Here is a 19,467-nt window from a genome sequence, read left to right on the forward strand (position 1 = left end):
GGAAGGTAATCTGTTGCATTTATTGGTGTTCTGTGAATTACATTCTAAATTAAATAGGTCTTGCATTCTCAATAGGTTCCATTTTCGAAAATAACATTTACTCGGTTTTTCTGCCTTTTCAATTTAATTTCATACTACATTGTCTTCTAAATTTCGATATCGGTCTTTTAGTGCGTAATATTTATTGTTGTTTAGCGACTTTTGTTGTGTTTTAATTTGAAATCCTTTGTGGTCCAGGTGGAAATCCAGGGTGTTCCGTAAGCGCATGATCAAAAGGGTACTGCGATATTCTTTGGATCAAAAGAAGACGATCTGACCTAACTTTTATTAACAAAAAATGTCTAGCTCCTCTGCTATTGATGGTCAAAGTTCTTCAAAAAATTTATCTTTTTCGAAATAATATCATATATTATCGAATATACTCATATCGCTGTGGATTTGTTCTTATGTAAGACTACTATAGAATAAAAAGTTCTGATAGTTTTTGTACCACGACACTCAAGAATTCACCACTTGTCCAAAACGGCTGAACTCAATTGTTTCATCAAAATATGAGTCTTACATAAGAACAAATTCACAGCAAATTTCACCAAAATACATCGTACCATTCTCCCGATATTTCAAAAAAGATAATTTTTGAACAACTTTGACCATCAATATGAGAGGAGCCAGGCATTTTTTGTTAATAAAAGTTAGGTCAGATCGTCTTCTTTTGATGCAGAGAATATCGCAGTATGCTTTTGATCATGTGCTTACGGGACACTCTATAAGACACCCGTTAATTTGGTTAGTCAAGTCAAGAACTAGTCGGGCCCCACCTTGAATATGCATATCATACATTTGGTCACCAGCAGACTGTTCTAACAGTAATGAAATTGAGAAGGTTCAGAACAGGTTTTTGCGTTACATACTTATATGTAAGGGAGTTTTGTTGTTCTTTTAGAATTTCATCCAATTTCATGCTAGACAGATTCGACTTGTGGGTCTGTGCGTGCTGTCTCTCAGCATGGAGAGGCCAGAAACATTATTTTGAATATTCTAAATACGACCAAATTTTAACGTGTGACCAAAAAAATTATTTTATGTATGAGACATGTGTTTTAAATTGGTTTTGTGCTGACGTAAAATTGTGTCTGACTTAGTTCATTATCTGTAACCCTGAGGAAGGCAGCAGATCACTGCCGAAACGTCAAAATAAAGAATTTTACCATTGTGGATATGGGTGTGCATCTTACTTAAACCAAAATTTCCCAATTAGGACTACATTCCCAAGAATTTATAAACTAACAATATAAATACACATCGCCCAAGAAACTTATAAATAAAATATATATTTGTACATATATCTAATCTTTATTTCCTCAGAAAAAAGCTATCGACCACGAAATTATATATTATTTAACCAATCCATCATTCGTTGCATTATGTCTTCTTCTATGCTTCTAAAGAACAGAGCTTCTTTCAATTAGGTTCGATGCTTGTTGGGCTGGTTGTGGATTTTCATTTCTCCTGACGACTTCAGCATAGGGAAAAGAATGGATTCTGTTCGTCTTCTCTATGCTTAGGGGGTCAGCATTTATTACTTCATTTTTCAACGATCGCCTTTCATCTTGATCTCTCCTTTATTGCTTGCTTGCTATGCGTTGGCAACAGTACATCCTTGATACTTGTTAGCTGGAGTGAATTTGGGTTTAGTACATGTCGCAGTAAGATCATTCCCAGCACACTTAACTCACACTAGAACTATGGAGATCTAGTGTGTGTGCAATAGGTATCTATGCCATATTTTTGAGTGTGTCTAAATATTTGACAGTTTTTACGTTGTGGCATCAGTTGGGCTGTTTGAGTGATTCCACAATTATTTTCGTATTGGCTACATATTGTATTTCAAATACCTTTTTAATGTCTTCAGTATTTTCAAAAGTTACGATAAATAGTGGCAGCTTAATATATTCTGTCTTTCGTTCCTCGGGATTATCTTTGGTTTATTTATAATTTATTTAAATTAACATTTGTTGAGCAATAAAATTCGTCAAATTTTTATATCAAACTAGAAACTCGTATATTTAATAGGAACTTTGGGCCGGGGAGAAAACCGGCAAGTTTGATGTCGCCGATGCTGTGAGGGCAGAATTGCAGAAGAAACAGGCACTAATTGTGGAAGGTCAATAGGCATATACAAATACAAAATACAAATAATAGATTTCAAATACGGTACAATTTTAAATAGGAAACCTGAACATGAACAGCATAGATTAAGAGTGAGATAGATAGCCCATTCGATTGTTAATCACCCAGCTGATTACCAGCTAAAATCTGCAGTTAGCGCATTAAAGGGATGGCATTTCTACGTTTAGCCGTCAGTATTTTTAATACAGGCAAATGCCAAAAGAATGCTGACAGCTATCAGTCACCTTTTGAAAATAATTAATAATCATGCCCGGACGCTTACATTATCCAAACGAAGATTATTTATGGAGAATGTGATGAAGCTTTCTCAAGAAGGTGTGACACATTTGCCATTCGATATCCACAAAAACAGACGCCTTGATGCTCTGATGTAAAACAAATTATAGAAAATTTCAAGAATTTTGAATACGACTAAATAACAGTGCATGTTCAATTTATAAGAGCAACCAGAAAAATTAGAGACCCGGAGATTTGAAAAAAACTGGTTTTTGGTTTTTATATTATAATAATTAATAATATATAAACCGTTATTGATATAATTTTTTCATATTCTCTATAAATAATAAATACATTTAAATAATATTCGTTTGTTTAATTTAAGCGTCCGGGCATAATTATTAATTATTTTCAAAGGGTAACTGACAGCTGTCAGCATTCTTTTGGCATTTGATTTTATTAAAAACGGCCACTTTCGTCATGGCAACTAAAGTTGGAAGGATTTAAAATGAGAAAAGGGCAAAATAGCCATATAAAAACATTAAATTGACAATATTTCGATATAATACATTATTAATATTATAATAAACTAGCTAACTTGGCAAACGTTGTATTGCCATATAAATTATTCCTAGGGTTTTTTTTCATCTCGAGTGGGCGGTTTGCCCACTTGAGATTTTTTCATTATTTTATTTTAAATTTATTGAATTACTAATATAGCTATTAAAAGATAGGTTTATGGCGGCACCCATATCACTTAGGGGTATAAAAAATAGATAACAACCTACTCTCAGACCTACTGAATATACATATAAATTTCATCAAAATTGGTCAAGCCGTTTCGGAGGAGTATGGTAACTAAAACTGTGACACGAGAATTTTATATAAATAGATAGAAGTAGCTCATAGATATTCGTTTTTTTTTAATTGGACATTTATCGGAAATCTTGTTATTGTACAGATACGGTCAAAATTAACTTTTGAGAAAACCACTTGCGTGTGTCGACACACGTGGTCAATTAAAAATGAGCTAGTGAGCCTCAAGCTCAGAGCTCCACCGGTGTAAGTGAACGTGTCAACGTGAAAGAGACTGGTAAGCAAAAAATACCCTCCTCCCCCAAATCTCGCTCAAGCACTTCACCCCTGCCAGCCCTAACTCAGCCCTTAGCGGAAAAAATATAAGTCGAGGACTTCCCTACTTCGACTCCCCAAACCACCCCAAAAACCGCTATTCCTGATGTAGCCAAATGGACAAGTCCGATGTCTTCTTCTACAGAACCACTGCAATTTTACCAACCCCAAAAAAGTTTTTCTGGTCATCCAGATCCTCGCCCAATCCATCGACAACCACTCCCCAATTAAATCTTCACTGTAATTAACACTTACCTTTCCCTTAGAAAATTCGCTACATTCTGGAAAACCGCCGCAATAATACTAATTCCAAAACCTACTAAAAACTGAAGACCCATTAGCTTCTTTTGAACTTCCATAAGCAAGCCAGATCGGAAATTTTTCATATGAAGTACTGGCCTTATTTTCAGGTCTTCTGTAGGCTCGATCATTGTAGATCAACAATTTCGGGACACCCTGTACAACTAAATATACAGTGAACTGTATCATTTGTCTGACAAAGTTTCTGTCTACCAGACCCAATTGCAGAGAAAATGCGAAACGTCCAGTGAGTTGTAAAACGTGTTCAACTTCTAATTTAAGAATCTCAGGTTCTTATTCAGTAGACTCTGTATGGTTAGTGGTGTTACGTTAATAAGGTTCGTGATCGCTATATAATTTCGAGCAGAACTTCCGTCAAACCTAAGCAATGCCCTCCGAATCAGTAACCCTTCTACCATTTTCGTTTTGTATCATTTGTGTGAACCGATAAAAAAAAATTGAATTTATAATTAAATGCTGAATTGAATTTCATAGTAAAAATATACCAATCCATGTAAAATAATTGTAGTTCTACTCCACCGACATTAACAGTGCCATCTATAAAAAACTTTATATCACCTTCGGGTTTTCCCATAGTAATTACTAAACATTTTCTTGTATTTGCAATGATATACGAGATATTTGACTGGTTCTTTCAAAATGAGCCACCCTGTATATATTGCGGAGGTTTCCGCTGGAACAACTTGCAGAAGCCGCTAAAAGCATTGCGAATTTTGCTTTGGCGCACAAATTATATCGCTACCCACTATGGAGAATGCAACAGTCAGCAGATTCTCGAATGACCAGAGTTAATAATTGTGTTTTTCTTACTTTTTACAAGCTAATAAATTGTAATTTTTGGTCGAAATAAATCTTTTTTAAAACAAGTCTTTGGTTATAAGGTGTTAGTTATTTCACAGGTTTAGAAAGAAAAATATAATATAACACACACAACAAATTATTTATTAAGTAGTACAACGGTTGTGTCATAAAAGGCCGCTTACAATATCAAATATTATTTTTATACCTATTTTATATATGTATACAAATATATATAATTTATATATTTGTTTAATAACATCGAAACCTAGTAATAATAAAAACTTTTAGGAAGATCCAATCGCAATGAGCACAACACTTAATAGGTATCTTAATGACCTTAAAATACTTAACAATAATTTTATTATCAGCTTTCCAATTTGAGTGATTGGTTTTCATCATGACAATTCTTCACAAATATTTACATAGATGTTGTTTTCCAACATGATTCAAAATCGACATGATTCAACTGTTTAATTCATGGGAACTTAGTTGAAGAGAGAAAAATACTAAGAATTTTTTCGTTTTTTGTAACTTTCGGAGATTTTACTTCAGAACAAGCTCAGATCTTTGTATCATCATTTTTATTAGAAAAAGTAGGTAGGTATATTTAAGATTGCCCTTTTAGCAAAAAGCTCAGTGTAGATTGCAAGCAAAAGTATGTGGTTCTGGTATCTTTATAGCCCTCAACAACATGAAAAACAAATGCTATTTTAATTCACCTGGCATACTCGTAGTTTTTCTTATATCTTACTGATTAGTTGAAACGAATAAATTAAATATTTTATTAATTACAAATATTGTATTAATTACAAATCATTAATTAGTCGGGCAATATTTCAGTTGATTCGAGTTGATGAATTCTGTTCATTCGAGAATATTAAATTATTTTGTATAAAAGTAACATTATGTTTTAACTACTAAGTATATTGCTTTAATTATACGTAATACACCGGACGTTTTAACGGTTTAACATATTGGGCTCAATGTACGGGATTTTTTAAAATTGGCGGCTTCGCTCTTAACAGGTTAATGGAGAATAACGTAAAAACATTTAAAAAAAAACATTGCATTTTAATTTTAACTGATAAGACTGTGTGACAAATTCAGTCGGTGAACCAAATTTAGTTGGTATTAACAACGGTATTCAGTAAAAACAAAATTAGTATAGACTTTACAAGTTTTTTTTTCTTTACTTTTTTATAGTTAAGGGTATTGTAGATCCTATCGTTCTAAATGCACCATTTACTTCTTCTTCTTTAAATTCGACTTTTTCTTCCGTTAAAAGTTTTTTAAAGTGTGCATCCCATTCATTGTCTGATATTGGCGAAATTATCACTCTGGTCTTTTCTTTTCTAATTGATTTTATCGTCTTCTAACTTTCGGTACTTCTTCGACCTCCTAAATAAGAGTCTATTTTCTGGCGCCTTTGCGTTCATGCTACATTTTTATTGTCACTAATCATTCTTCTTACCTTGGATTGTGCGCTCTTGAATTTTTATCTGGCATTCTTCCTCTATTTCTCTCTCAATCTTCGCACCCCATCAATATGGTTTTCTCCTCTTCGATTTTTCTTCCATTAAATCTAGTGATTTTTTACGGCTAGATGTAATGCTGAATGTAATCATACTCTTCATTTGGATTTTCTCCTGAATGTGCCTTGAGTTTTTCTTTGAGTTCTCCTTTTTTATATAGGCTTTTATCTATAAGTGATCAATTTTTCTATCCCCTGAGTCTTCCAGCTGTTATTGGTGAAGATTTTGGCCTTAATTAGGAAAGAGAATTTTGGCTTCCAGGTTATAATGATCACTTCCGCATGTTGGTCCGCGTTTTACTTTGATCTCTTGGATTTCTAGTTTTGTCTTTTGTTTAGTAATAAGATTAAAGAATAATAAGAAATTAGTAATTCCAGATTTCGGAAGGGTTTGGTCTAGGTATATCTGTGCATTTCCCTGTGTTGGGAAAATTTATTTTGAATTTTTAAGTCTAGTTGGTCGCATACGGTAATTAATCGGTTTTCATTGATGTTAAAAATCTTTTCTCCAAATCGGCCCATGGTCTTTTTACCTGTTCTGCTGTTTATGTCTCCCAATATAACAATTTTTCTAAATGTTACTTACAATTTTAGAAGAATTTTTAATTTGTCTACAAATAATTTTCGTTATTTGCTTAGAGTATACTGGGAAGTTCTTAGTGTCTCCCCTGAAAATAATCAAGTCAAGTAGGATTTTATGTTATTTATGTGCATTTTATAGACAGTATATCGAATCTTCCTCCGAGAGTTGCCATTTAAAACTGCAATTCAACTCGTCAAAACTAATTTGCTGACAAATTGTTATTGCAAATTTATTTTTGTGAAAAACTGAGCTTCTTTGAAATAATTATGATTTTGTATTTTATATTTAAAAATGTTCACTTCGCATTCATTCTACTCAAGGATTTGCCGGGAAATTGTACCAGACACTGCGCACTGGTATATGCAACGTTAAGCAATGAGCAATGTTAAAATAGATAGTTAGTTAAAATAGGCTTTGAAAACTTTTGTTGTCACTAACTGCTGAATTTGCTTGTCTCCGTTCCCGAAAGTCAATTGAAAAGAAATTGAAATAATGAAGTGTGTTAAAAATTGGGTAGCACTACTAAGTATAAGTCAAATTATTTATTTTCCTATTATCTTTAGCACGTAAAAAATATGTATATGGCCAATATTTTAATATTGCTTTCATTCATTCATTTCGACAACACTTTGCATATTATTTACTAATAACGAAGTAAAGTTCCCAATAAATGTTAATATTTTTATACAAGTTTGTTTCTTTTGTTTGTAAATAATGGAGTTACGGATAAAAAGCCTAATGTGTACCTTATTTGATGAGAACATTACTTCATAAATTTTTTCATTTGCTTGTTTTGTACTTCCATACTGATTTGGGTCCTATCGAATTTATCGATTAAGTTATCAATTAGAGGCACATGATCTCGATTAGGAGCCTCGTCGTTTGAGTCGGCCCGGTCGGGTTCCTTAAATTCTTCGGGATTTATTTCCAAATTTTCAGAGTTTGTCGTTCGGGTGTCTTGCTCATTTGATGAAGCAGGCATTCCAATTTTTGCCCGCACAAATCGAGAAAATGGTGCCTGAAACCAAGCAAATTAGCAACAAAATGGTTTCGCAATGTCGTTTCGGATTAGAGCTGTGACAAACGGTTAATTTTCTGTAACGGGTTACAACGTTTCAGTTTTACTTTGGTAATAGGTTTTAAAGGACACATGTTACTTTTGAAATTTTTCATTAAAATGCAGAATGATGAAGATAGTAGAAATAGTGATTATATATAATGATTTCCTTTATTAGAAACATAATTCTTAACATACGTAAACTTAAAAGAAAATATTCTAAAATCAAAAACAAAACATGGGAAAGAAGTAACTACTTAAAGAACAAACAAAATGATAATAATAAAACTAGAGTGATAAAATATACCGTTACCTAGAATTTTATTGATTAATTGGAAAGTATGTTTTCAAGAACTTTATTTCCCAAATTGACACAATATTTTTAGAACCGAACTAATCTTAATGTCGAGCTTATGGACTGGACGTAATCGTGGAAATGAAACTTACTGACTTAACGTGAACATGGACCTTATTGACTCAACGTAACGTGAATTTCTTTCTTATTAGGGAGTTTTTAGGCCCCTTAATCGCAGCACGTTTTACGTTATCCGTTATTCTGAGCATGCGCATTAGTAAAAAAAAATAACCGTCGACGTTATTAGAGAATAACGTGTTCGTTTATTTACGTACGAGTAGCGGTAACGTTAATAAGCATCACGTTAAAAATCAGAACGACGGTGTTGACATATTTGACTTATTTCTAATATTATTAATAAAATAAGCGCCTATAGTATAGCTATAAGTAAAAGCTATTTGCGATTCAATCAATTATTTAAAAAATATATATCAAACGAAAAAGCGGAGGTAATATGCAGGGGGATTCAGCACGATGGTATCAAACTTCTAGGGATTGTTCAATGCAATAATACATATAAGGCAAGACTTACTTACCGTCAAATTATTTATTTTCTTCTGTGTCGACTTTAAAATACTGTTCAATTCATGAAGTTTACCACTCACTTGGTGTAGTCCCTCTTGCTGGGCATGGGTCTCCTGTAATAATAAACGATCTATTCAAATTTGTCGTATATTTTTATTTGTGTGTTTATTTTGCAGTTTTATTTTTGTAATTGTACAACTATTTTAGGATCTTAACTTAAATATTCGAAAATTTTAGATTACAAACTTAAATTTTCTATAATTTTTCGATACAGGGTGTCCCATTTCCGACACTTTTAATTTAAATTAATCTCCATAACTGTTAGTGCTATCCAAAAAGTAGTATAGATGTAATGTGCTCTTTTTAGGTCAAATTTAAAATGATAAAATCAAAATTTGAAAATGTTTGCTGGCTTAAAAAATTGTCAATTTTGAAAATTCACAAAGAGAAATGTTTCATGCAAAACTCTCTTTATCCTGGTTGTTGAGTATTTCTCCATCTTCAGAATACGGATACGGATTCAGGTAGAAAAGTTGGACGACCTAAACTCATGTTTTTAAATGGAACATCCTGTATATTTTTCTAACGTGAACCTATAAACGTGAATAAAGTTTATTTTCACATAAACACAAATTCTTAGGGCAACTTTTTCCAAGTCCGGTAATATTCGAAGTTGGGGTTTCAGTGAAAAGTTTTCTGTGAATCGTAAAAATTTCAAGTTGTGACTTGTTTTCTATTCGGAACTATGCATTTTTAAAACAAAATGCTCATTTGTGAGACGTCGCTTATTTACAGGACGACTTTCACCAACTACGGGAAAATCAATAATTTCGTCGATTTGAGTAAAATATTTCAACCTGGCTGACTGAAATGTCTAAAAATTTCAAGGTTCAATTTAATTTGGATTCAAAGTTATGAATTTTTCAAACAAAAATCTTATTTGCTCAAAATTTTTAACGCCTTTTTAACAACTCTATCCAAAACAGGAGTTCATTGAGGTGATTTACGTGAAAACTTCAGAACTGTAAGACTCAACTGTTTTCTATGGAAAGCTTATTGCTTTGGATTAGAAGTTATTAATTTTTAAAGAAGAAAGCGCATTTGTGCGAAATCGTTTATTTTCAGAACAAATTTTACCAAGCCCGAAAAATTTTAAATTGCGGCAACTTCGGTAAATTTTTCAAACTTTGTAGGCTCAACTATCTTCTATGGATTGAATCAATTTCAAATTGTGACTTATTTTGGATTGGAGCTTCTGAATTTTTTTAAAGGAGAAAATGCATTTGAGAGGAACAGCTTATTTACAACTTTAAACAAATACGGAAAAATCAGAAGTTGGGGCGATTTTAGTGAACTTTTGTAAACTTGTTGATTGAAGTGTCTTATATGAACGGGAAAAATTTCAAGTTTTCGCTTGTTTTGGAGTAAGATGTATGAATTTTCAAGAGAAACCGCATTTTTGACAATACATTCACTCTCAGGTCACTTTTAACAATTCCAAAAAAATCAGAAATTCCGGCGACTTGAGTGAAATATTTGGCATTTCTAGACTCAACTGTTTTCCATGAATTATAAAAGTGTCAAATTGTTTCTTGCTTTCGATTCAAAAATAGGAATTTTTGAAAAAATATTTCACATTTGGAACATAAAAAATTGGAGAGATTTTAATGAAAGTTTTAAAAACTATCTTCTCTAACTGTAAAAATTTTAAGGTGAAATTTAGTTTGTATTCGAAGTCATCATTTTTTAAAGTATAGCGATCATTTGCGCAAAATCGTTCATATATATAAATAATCTTTATTTCCTACAGAAAAAGGCTATCCACCCAATCAGTCTTTCTGCCGTTTCGGCAAAAGCAAGCAAAGCAAAAATCGTTAATTTTTGCGTTTTAAGGGATTTTGGTGAAATCATCAGAACTCTTCAGAAAATCAACGGTTTTCTAGGGATTGTGAAATTTTCAAATTCGAATTTGCTTTAGATTCGAAGTTATGAATTTTTGAAGGAGAACGCGCATTTGTGCGAAAACACTAATTTTCCGAACAAATTTTATCCAGTCCGGAACAATTAGACAATGCGTCGATTTGAGTGAATTTTTCTCGAACTCGCAGGTTCAACCGTCTTCCGTAGAGAGCGAAAATTTCAAGTTACGATTTATTTTGAATTAGAAGTTATGCATTTTTCAGAGAAAAAGCGCTGTAATTAACACTTTATATTGTTTTGTATATGAATGTTTAAATGAACTGCAAATATTTTAAAGCTTAGCTTACCTTTAAACATTCAGTTGTCAATTCCACTTCTTCATTCGCAGCCTTTTCGGCCTTAATTTTCATAAATTCATCGTAATCTGGCCTATCAATGCCCAGTAATTCTGCTCTCATGCATTCATATTCATACGAACCTTCGATTGCCATTTTTCACTTATATGTTATCTTTCACACAACCGCTTATTGTTAAGATTTTTCACAGCCCTCAAATTGCTTATCGAATTATTTACTTTGATCGAATTAAAATTTAGCTATTAGTTGGAAGTGCATAGCTGGTAATAGAAATTGAAATTAACATTTTTTATTTTGTCTTTTAGAGCGAAATATCGGGTTAAGAGTGCTTATATTCTGACCAGGCGCAGAGCTATTGATTTGATATTGTTATGTATGGCAAAGAAAACCGCAGTTTTAAATATACGGGGTGTCAATTTCAAAACTTCTCACCCTTAATATCTTTCTTGCAGTTAATAATATGAAAAATCGGAAATACCCGTAAATTTTATTTGTAAGGGGGACACTTTAAATGAATATTTAGTCAGTGTTTACACAAAAATGATTCTATTGAGTATCCTTGTAATACATATGATTAGAACTGTTAAAATGGTTGAATAACAGAAAGAAAATCTAGTTTAAACATTGATGTACTATTTTTTATTTTGATCTTATTTCTTATTTATTGATTATTGACAAAAATAACTTTTTATTTGCGGTAGAGAAATTTTTACAATAAATCATATAGGAACTGCTTACGTACAATCTTATTAAATTGTTCAAAATATTGTCCAGTTTAAGATAGTCAATATCAGCAGGTTGTGTTTTATAAACAATGGACTTAAGATAGACCAAAGACCAAAGAAAGAAGTCTAAGGGTGTTCAATCCGGTGATCTTGGAGGCCATTCAATTGGTCCCCTTCTGCCAATCGATCTTTCCGGGAATATCTTATCAATGTTAGGGAGAATTTGAAAATATACTTTACGATTGTTTACCTACAGAAAAGTAGACAAAACCAAGGAGGCAAAAAATATTCATTTAAAGGGACCCCCTTGAATAAATTGTATTCATTTTTATCTTTAACATTTTTTTTGTCAAAATAGAGTTTTACCACTTTCAAAGAAAACGGCTCGTATCGTATCCAACGTTTCCAAAACCCTTCTTAGAATATGAAAAACGCGTGCCCCCGAAATTTCATTTTCTTTCGTCTTGGGAGATCGCGAGTGGTGTCTATTAAACATCTTGACAATGGATTGCATATATTCACGCTGATGAGATTTATAGGTATAAATCGCATCAGCGTGTGTTACGTGTAACATATGTTACTAGAGAATAGACCGAACCTGTCGAAATGTGACTTTGCCTGATGGGATCTTACGTCTTACAGAAATTCCTAAAAAAAAACTCGTAAATTAGAACTTAACCACTTTAACCGGGAGAAAAAACGGGACTGACTCGGTCCTGACTCAATCTGCGCAGGCTTCAATCTGTTCGCTGTAATATGGGGTTCCTCTGCCCGATACTCGCCCTCCCGCTGTGCACACTTTTTTTTATCGGCAGAATGCGGTTCTCCTGTAACTAGGATTTCCCTGCACGACAATTTATATCATAGTATCCACTTGCGTGGATTTGACTGGTTGATTGTGGGGTATATATTTTAAAAATTCACTTCAAAAGGCTAATTTGTTCTATCTTAGATTAGTACTCGATAGTACTTATCGAAACAACACAAACACAACTCCATTAGCAGAAATAGCAGAAACGTTCATTTTGTTTTAACAGAAATAAACGTATTTGAATAAGTAGTAACGTTATCATCCACCGTATTGAAATGGAAAATGTCAATTAAAATTAAATAAAAAAAAAATGAAATTGTACAAATTAGATTTGAAAAATATTACTCACCAACGTAACTTAATATTATTAAAAACACCGCAGTTGACAAAAAACCCATTTTTTATTTCTATGTAATTAATATAAGCAATTAAAAACTGTATAATTCAAATCATTCGTGTAACGCGCCGTCATTGGCTGGGACCAGTTGTGACGTCAAGCGGCTCGCGGGCCGCTGCGGCTGCAATCCGGAGCATGTAAATATGCAACCGCAGTCTTGATATCATCGTTAAAATGTTTCTATACTGTATTAGGAGGAAAAGAAAATGTCTCAAAATGACTGGCGCATGTGTTGTAAAAGAGCAATCAGACAAATTACATCATTAAAAGTGATTTGGTATTGATGCAAAATAGAGCGCTAATGATTAAATATATCCTTAGTTACTAAGAATAACAATGTTAAGTACAAAAATATGTACTATGTAAAAAAACGTTATTTACAGATCGGGAAGGCATTCTTATGGAGATTCTACAGTAGTATGGGTGCAAATTACAAGTTTCATTTATTTTTTTCAGACCTCCCATTAACTTGAATTTAACATAGTTATCCATATCTTCTTCCGGCTGGAATAAATAAATAATATTAAAGTTACATACAAAAATATGTGTTAATATTCATATTCCATGACAAAAATAATAGTTATTAAATATACGACGATAAAACGAGATTTTGCCTTCGCAGATACTTATTGTTTCTTTTTATCGTCTAGTATAGCATTTAACTATTTTTGAGGTGATTATTTATTATTACTATAATAAAGCCGAGGGGCAGAAAGACCGATTGGGTCGATAGCCTTTTTCTGTAGGAAATAAAGATTATTTATATTGTAACGGAAATGGCCTGGAGTACTCACTTTTGGAATGGGGAGATCGAAATTGATGGTATTTCAGTAAATGGGAGCCCTATTTACTGAAATAGCTGGAGCTGAATAAAAGTTGGAAGCTGAAGAAAATACTAAATATATATATACAGCCGACAAGCAAACAAAATAGAAATTGAAAATATCTGTTATACAATAGGCAAAATCAAATCGTTTTTTTATACTTACATTAAAATGGTCTTCACATACATGGGCAGTAGTCTTGTCATAAATATCCTTGTGAGGTCTTCTGTAAACCTTTCACCATTTTAAACGCCGGCTTTTATCTCGAGTTACACGAATAAATAGCCTATCTGCCGTTTTAAAAGTTGTACTAGGAGACAGCCGCACCATACAGAATTTGTAATATTGTGTTTCCATTGGTAATAAAGCACAGCACGAATTATAAACAGTCAGACACCGAGACAATTCAACGACAAGCCGCATTCCCGTATTGCCTTTGGATCGAACGACCAGCGCTATGACGTCACGACCATTCCCGCGCGTTTGTTGTCGTTTCGAATGAATAACGTGCGGTCACAACTTTAATTGTTTATTGCAATTTAAATATTACGATTTGAGGGCTGCTATTGGGTATGCGCGATTTCTATAGATAGGCATATATATTAAAGAAATAAATAAAAAATGTTTAGGTTCCCAAGTAGTAGGTAACCTGTATACTCTAAGAACCTTGCGTTTAGCCAGCGTAATTATGCAAGTCTTAACAGTAATGGATGATTTTCTTTTGGAAAATAGCTGTCTTGTCAGAAGGCAATTAAAGTTAAAAAGAAAACTTATTGGGTTTCTAACATATTAGCAAAACGAAAAGAAATTGGAGAATTCCATGACTTATATGAAGATCTAAAAATGAATGAGAATTTATTTTTTATTACTATCGCATGAATCCGGATTCGTTTAAATATCTTTTAGATGCCATAAAAGAAGAAATTGCAAAAATGTCGAATTTCCGTCAGAATATTTCACCAGAAGAACGATTGAGTGTGATTCTAAGGTAAGTTATAAGTACAGGAGTTACAACATAAAGTTTTATTGAAAAGGAAAAATATGAAGTAATTTAATCGCTAAAGTCCGAAACATTGCTTTGTGTTGACGGGGACGGTTGAGATGAATCATATTCTCTTGTTTGATCTGCATATTGTAAAATGTGTTCGGTGCACCTATGTGATACTCCAGGCAGATGTATCGACGATAATTGTTCTTCTTCAATAAATACTTGATGGAGCTCATTTCTCACAAACAGTTGTCGTTTATGGGGTACAGCCTTTAAAAAAGGCAAGAGGCTCATTAGAAATTGGTACTCACTGCAAGTGTCGTCTTTTTCGCTTTGAGACAATATTTCCAGTTTTGGGCTTTCTGTTTCGAGAAACTTGTCGTCCATTGATTTTCTGTCGGAACTCCTACGATATTTTGGGCAATTGTTGTTTTTCTTACGCAGCAGAGTTGAATTTAACCGCGTATTCGGTATGTTTGTAGCTTTCGTATCGGATGTGGAGGGCTGCTGTATATCTTTAGTTGACATATGCTGCGATTGTTCCTCAATGGTTGGATGATAGTTTATTATATTGCCTGCAGCTTCCAATATGGGTTCTGTCTCAGAATCGGAGGTCTCAGTCTTTTTCTTTTGTGGGGATACATTTCCATGCAGCTTCCTTCGTGCAACAGATTCAGATAAAAATAACAACATCTTGTAATATGGCCATTTGGAGATAACTAGCGATTCCGCCCCATCTCCAGATTTGGATTTTTTCGACTTGTTCAATTCTTTTCGGAAAGTGTCTCGCAATCCTCTCCATTTATTTTTCACTACATGAACTGAAACAAATAAAATATAGTTGGAATAATTCAACTTATTTAGGTATTCAAATATCAGACGTTACGGTTGGACGAATTGTTTATGAAGCGTGTGCTGCTATTTGCAACAGGCGCATCTCATTGTATCAGCCTTACCCACACATGCGGGGATCTGTGTGCATGGACCCAACCCTTCCTTAACTGCTCCTGGAAATGATATGGAGAACCCAACCATCGTGCCACCACCAAATACCGGCGGGACTTCCTCAGAAGAACCATCGGGCTCCGCAGCTGGCAAAGTACCGAAGGGTGCTAAAAAACTCTCGGGAGCGGCCAGGAAGTTGAAAAAGAATAGGGAAAAACGAAAGTTGGAACCTACCAAAAGTGTGCTAAATAGACCCCCAGGGGAACCAGCACACACCAAAAAAGCTACAACGACAGGGACGCAAAAGCGACAACGGTCGGAGAGGAGCACACCCAATAAGCCAGCATATAAGCGGATGTGGGCAACCGCACCCAACGCCTATAAGGATACGGTTTCCGGGATCAAGTTGGCCATAGCGGATGTCGGATATTCCGAGAAAAACTTTTCTCCTCAGCAGGGAAAACTCATAAAGAGGCGCCTGCTGGAAAAAATCGACGAGCTGCACCAAGGGATGATAAGTCCTAAGTTTGCAGAATGCCGTTACCAGGAGGGGCGCTCTTCTGACCACCCGCTTCGACCAGGCCACTGTCGACTGGATCGCCGCGGTTGTGAGGGAGGCGAAACCATGGAATGAAGCGGAGCTTGTGCTTGTGGAGGCAAACATGCTTCCAAAGCCAAAGCGAACAAGAGTGTTCATCCCGAGATTACCCCTGCGGAGAAGAGACTACACAGGAACGGTTTCCACAACAATCTGAACGTAAGCTGCTAACGATACTCACGGACTAGAGCTGGTGGGAAAAGTTGGGAGAGAACCAATACAGACCCTACTACAACTTCTCGAGGGTTATGTTCAGGGCCCTCTCTTCTAGGAAGGGACCTGTACAAGCCCAAGAGGCTAGAAAGGAAGGGGTAAATAAACATTCAGTAACGACGAAGAGGAAGGCACCCGCCAGCACTGGGGCGACATGTCAACATACCAACCCCCGCGACTATGGAGATGGAGGTGGAGGAGATACCGCCTAGTACTGTGGAAGACCAGGAACATGGCTCTTCGGGGAGGCGGGTTGGTAACGCGGAGGCTCCGGGGCAGCATCCTGAAGCACCAATTCCCGCTATGGAGCAGGGGACACAGGGCGCAGGCACTTCAGCACTTCTGCGGAAAGTCTGACTGGCTGGACGACTCGGCTGTGTGTGGGTCGTTCAGATAAATCTTCACCACTGCAGGACGGCTTCGGCTGCCCTCAGTGAGGGTACGCTAAAGACATCTTAGATGTCGCTCTAATTCAAGCATACTATCATACACACAAGTAAGCACATTACCATGGTAACCGAAGATGAAGCCACCATTAAAGCAGTTAAATCGTGCACACTCAGGTCACAATGTGTGCTAGATTGTGTAAAAGAACTAACGACCATGGGGGGAAAAGCTCAAACAGAGTAAAACTCATTTGGGTAACTGAGACAAACAGGAGCAAACAAGGAAACGAGATTGCTGCGGAACTTGCTAAGGCAGGGGCCGAGCAACCACTGACCAACCAAGAACCTGCTTGTGGCATATCTCATGCCCAAGTTAGGGCGGAAATTGGGCAGTGGGTCTTGGAACAACATAGAAAGTACTGGGACGAGACACCGCGACTCCTTACCGCAAGGCAGTTGGTGAGACCTCCACAACCAGTGTGTAAAAGTGAACTGATAGATCTCAGCAGACAAAAAATAAGGAGGATAGTGGCCTTTTTAACAGGACACGCCCCCTGCAAAAAACACCCCTTCAGGATGGGACTGAGCGATCAACCGACCTGCAGTGGGTGCAAATTAGAGGACGAAACTACTCTACATATCATGTGTCACTGCAAGTCATATGCAACAGGTAGACTCACCGAAGAAAAAGGCAGGTGCAAAAATCAATTGAAGTAGATCTTGAATATGTCGATAAACTTATTAAGTGCATACGCCTGTTGCAAAACATTATAATTGATAGAGAGGGAGAGCAGCAAATAGTTTGTACGGAACAAATACCTGACCCAACACATTCGAGAACGGTCTGATTTGGAACCCTGGGTGAAATAGAGGATCCAGTTCAGCTTATGTCGTCAGAGATAAATTTAAAATTTATTTTGCATCTCAAGAACTGCATAACACATACTCTTGAAATAAATGATTACTTTAAATAAAATAGATAATGTTCAAATAAATGTATGTCTTGTCTTATGTATGTTGTCCTTGTCTAGATGTATGCTCTTGTATGCAAATGTAAAAGTAGTTAATTCGAAATTTTGTTTGTGAGAATTTACTTATTAGTTTCTGTACGAAACGGAAAAGTTATCACGTTTGTCACAAGAAAGTGAATAATAAATGTACTTTATTCGTAAACAAAATTCATATTTTCTGATATACCACGATGCGACTGAAAAAAAATGTCGTATGGTTCATTTTAGTTAATGGACCAACCTGAACTTTTTATGAAGAATAATATTTTCGTAAAATTAGTAATAAACAACTTTCGCATATCGTTCAAACTTAATAAGGACACACCGCATATTTAATGAATTGAAATGTGAGCACAAAATAAATTAAGTGAACTCTAACAATATTTTTTTGATATTGTTTACACCTTCCTCTTTTTGCACGAATTGTATTTTTAGAATAAATGTATACTTATTTTAACTTACCATCAGCATTTATTTCAACTGCCACTTCTTGCCACAATTTGCGTTGTATGTCTCTCATATTATATGATTTTTCAGTCATATCCCACAAAGGCTTTCTTTCATTTACAAGATTTATTAGTTTTTCAGCATCCATTTCTACTCGGTGTGCCACAACCAATACTCGTTATTCGGTCAGAAACACTGCGAACTCGCAATGATTCGTACGAATTCGCCCGAGTGATTTCGGATCTAATGGACGAGCTCTAGTACGTTGTCAAGGTTCAAGGTTTCTAAAATATACAGGTTGCCTGATAATCCCAAGCCGGGAGAGACGCGAGCGGAAGATGTGACCATGCCCTGGGCACTCTCACTTAAAAACCTAACCGAGAACAACTGATTTCATAGTCGCCAGAGGCGCTGCAGACGATAAAGAGCTACAGATTAAATCATGAAATAACCCACTGTAGGAAAATATTCTGTGGATAAATGCGATAACGCGAGTCAAATGTCAAATAAATCTTCCCCATTGTTGTTTATGGGTTTGTCATGGACAAGATGTCTGTCGCTGTTGATTATTCGCTATCATCCAAAGAAAAAGCCTATGCCGATTTTATTCATTTCTGACGATATAATCTGTGATAAGTTGTATGATTTCGTGCCTCATGCTTCCGGCACATACTGGATTGTGATATGTTTCCCCATGTTCTCCAATACGTAATTTGTGAATATTTTGTTGGGTAAGTCGAAATCACTTAGCTTATTATTCAGGTGGTATTTTCATCAAGAAACAAATAAATGGAAAACAGGATATTTTTCCCATTAGAGCTAGTTCATAGCATCGGGTTGCTCACCGCTGAAACCGCTACTTAATATGTATTATGTAGAATTACAGATTAATATTTAAACAGAAACCTCTGTTCAAAATGAATAATAATATTTTCATATTTTCAGATTATCTTTTTCCTTATCTGTTTTCATAAATCGTCAATAATCTGCAAAGATGGTAGCTGTTTATTGGTGTCTTGAAGGCTGTTGTAAAATGCACGGCTTCCTATCACAAAAGGCGGATGTTTTAAAGTTGTTCCTAAAAATGCTCCAAAGATTTTTTTATCTGTAAAAAGTATTTATATAAACAATAAACAA

The 19,467-nt window shown here is 34.9% G+C and overlaps 2 protein-coding genes across 4 annotated transcripts; both read right to left on the reverse strand.

The window, feature by feature from the left end:
* Window positions 1–4,877: 4,877 nt before the first annotated feature.
* LOC109546514 lies at window positions 4,878–11,432 on the reverse strand. Of its 3 annotated transcripts, none has more exons than XR_007281364.1 (4): window positions 10,978–11,431; window positions 8,722–8,823; window positions 6,131–7,791; window positions 4,878–6,057 (listed from the first exon to the last, which is right to left on the reverse strand). XR_007281364.1 is itself a non-coding variant. In XM_048665945.1 (4 exons), exons 1-3 carry the CDS (start codon window positions 11,119–11,121, stop codon window positions 7,537–7,539), a joined length of 501 nt encoding a protein of 166 aa, XP_048521902.1. In that variant the 5' UTR covers window positions 11,122–11,432; the 3' UTR covers window positions 4,878–6,858; window positions 7,520–7,536. The 3 variants fall into 3 exon arrangements, 2 of the variants coding, with proteins under 2 accessions (XP_048521902.1, XP_019773052.2); XM_048665945.1 differs by having other exon boundaries at window positions 4,878–6,858; window positions 7,520–7,791; window positions 10,978–11,432; XM_019917493.2 differs by having other exon boundaries at window positions 4,878–7,791.
* A 3,319-nt stretch (window positions 11,433–14,751) lies between these two features.
* On the reverse strand, window positions 14,752–18,692 carry LOC109546506. Its single transcript, XM_048665924.1, has 2 exons — window positions 18,346–18,692; window positions 14,752–15,552 (listed from the first exon to the last, which is right to left on the reverse strand). Exons 1-2 carry the CDS (start codon window positions 18,476–18,478, stop codon window positions 14,795–14,797), a joined length of 891 nt encoding a protein of 296 aa, XP_048521881.1. The 5' UTR covers window positions 18,479–18,692; the 3' UTR covers window positions 14,752–14,794.
* Window positions 18,693–19,467: the final 775 nt, after the last annotated feature.

This window comes from Dendroctonus ponderosae, unplaced genomic scaffold (assembly GCF_020466585.1).
Source record: "Dendroctonus ponderosae isolate FM_Combo_2020 unplaced genomic scaffold, Dpon_F_20191213v2 Dpon_F_20191213_4, whole genome shotgun sequence".
Lineage (NCBI taxonomy): Eukaryota > Metazoa > Arthropoda > Insecta > Coleoptera > Curculionidae > Dendroctonus > Dendroctonus ponderosae.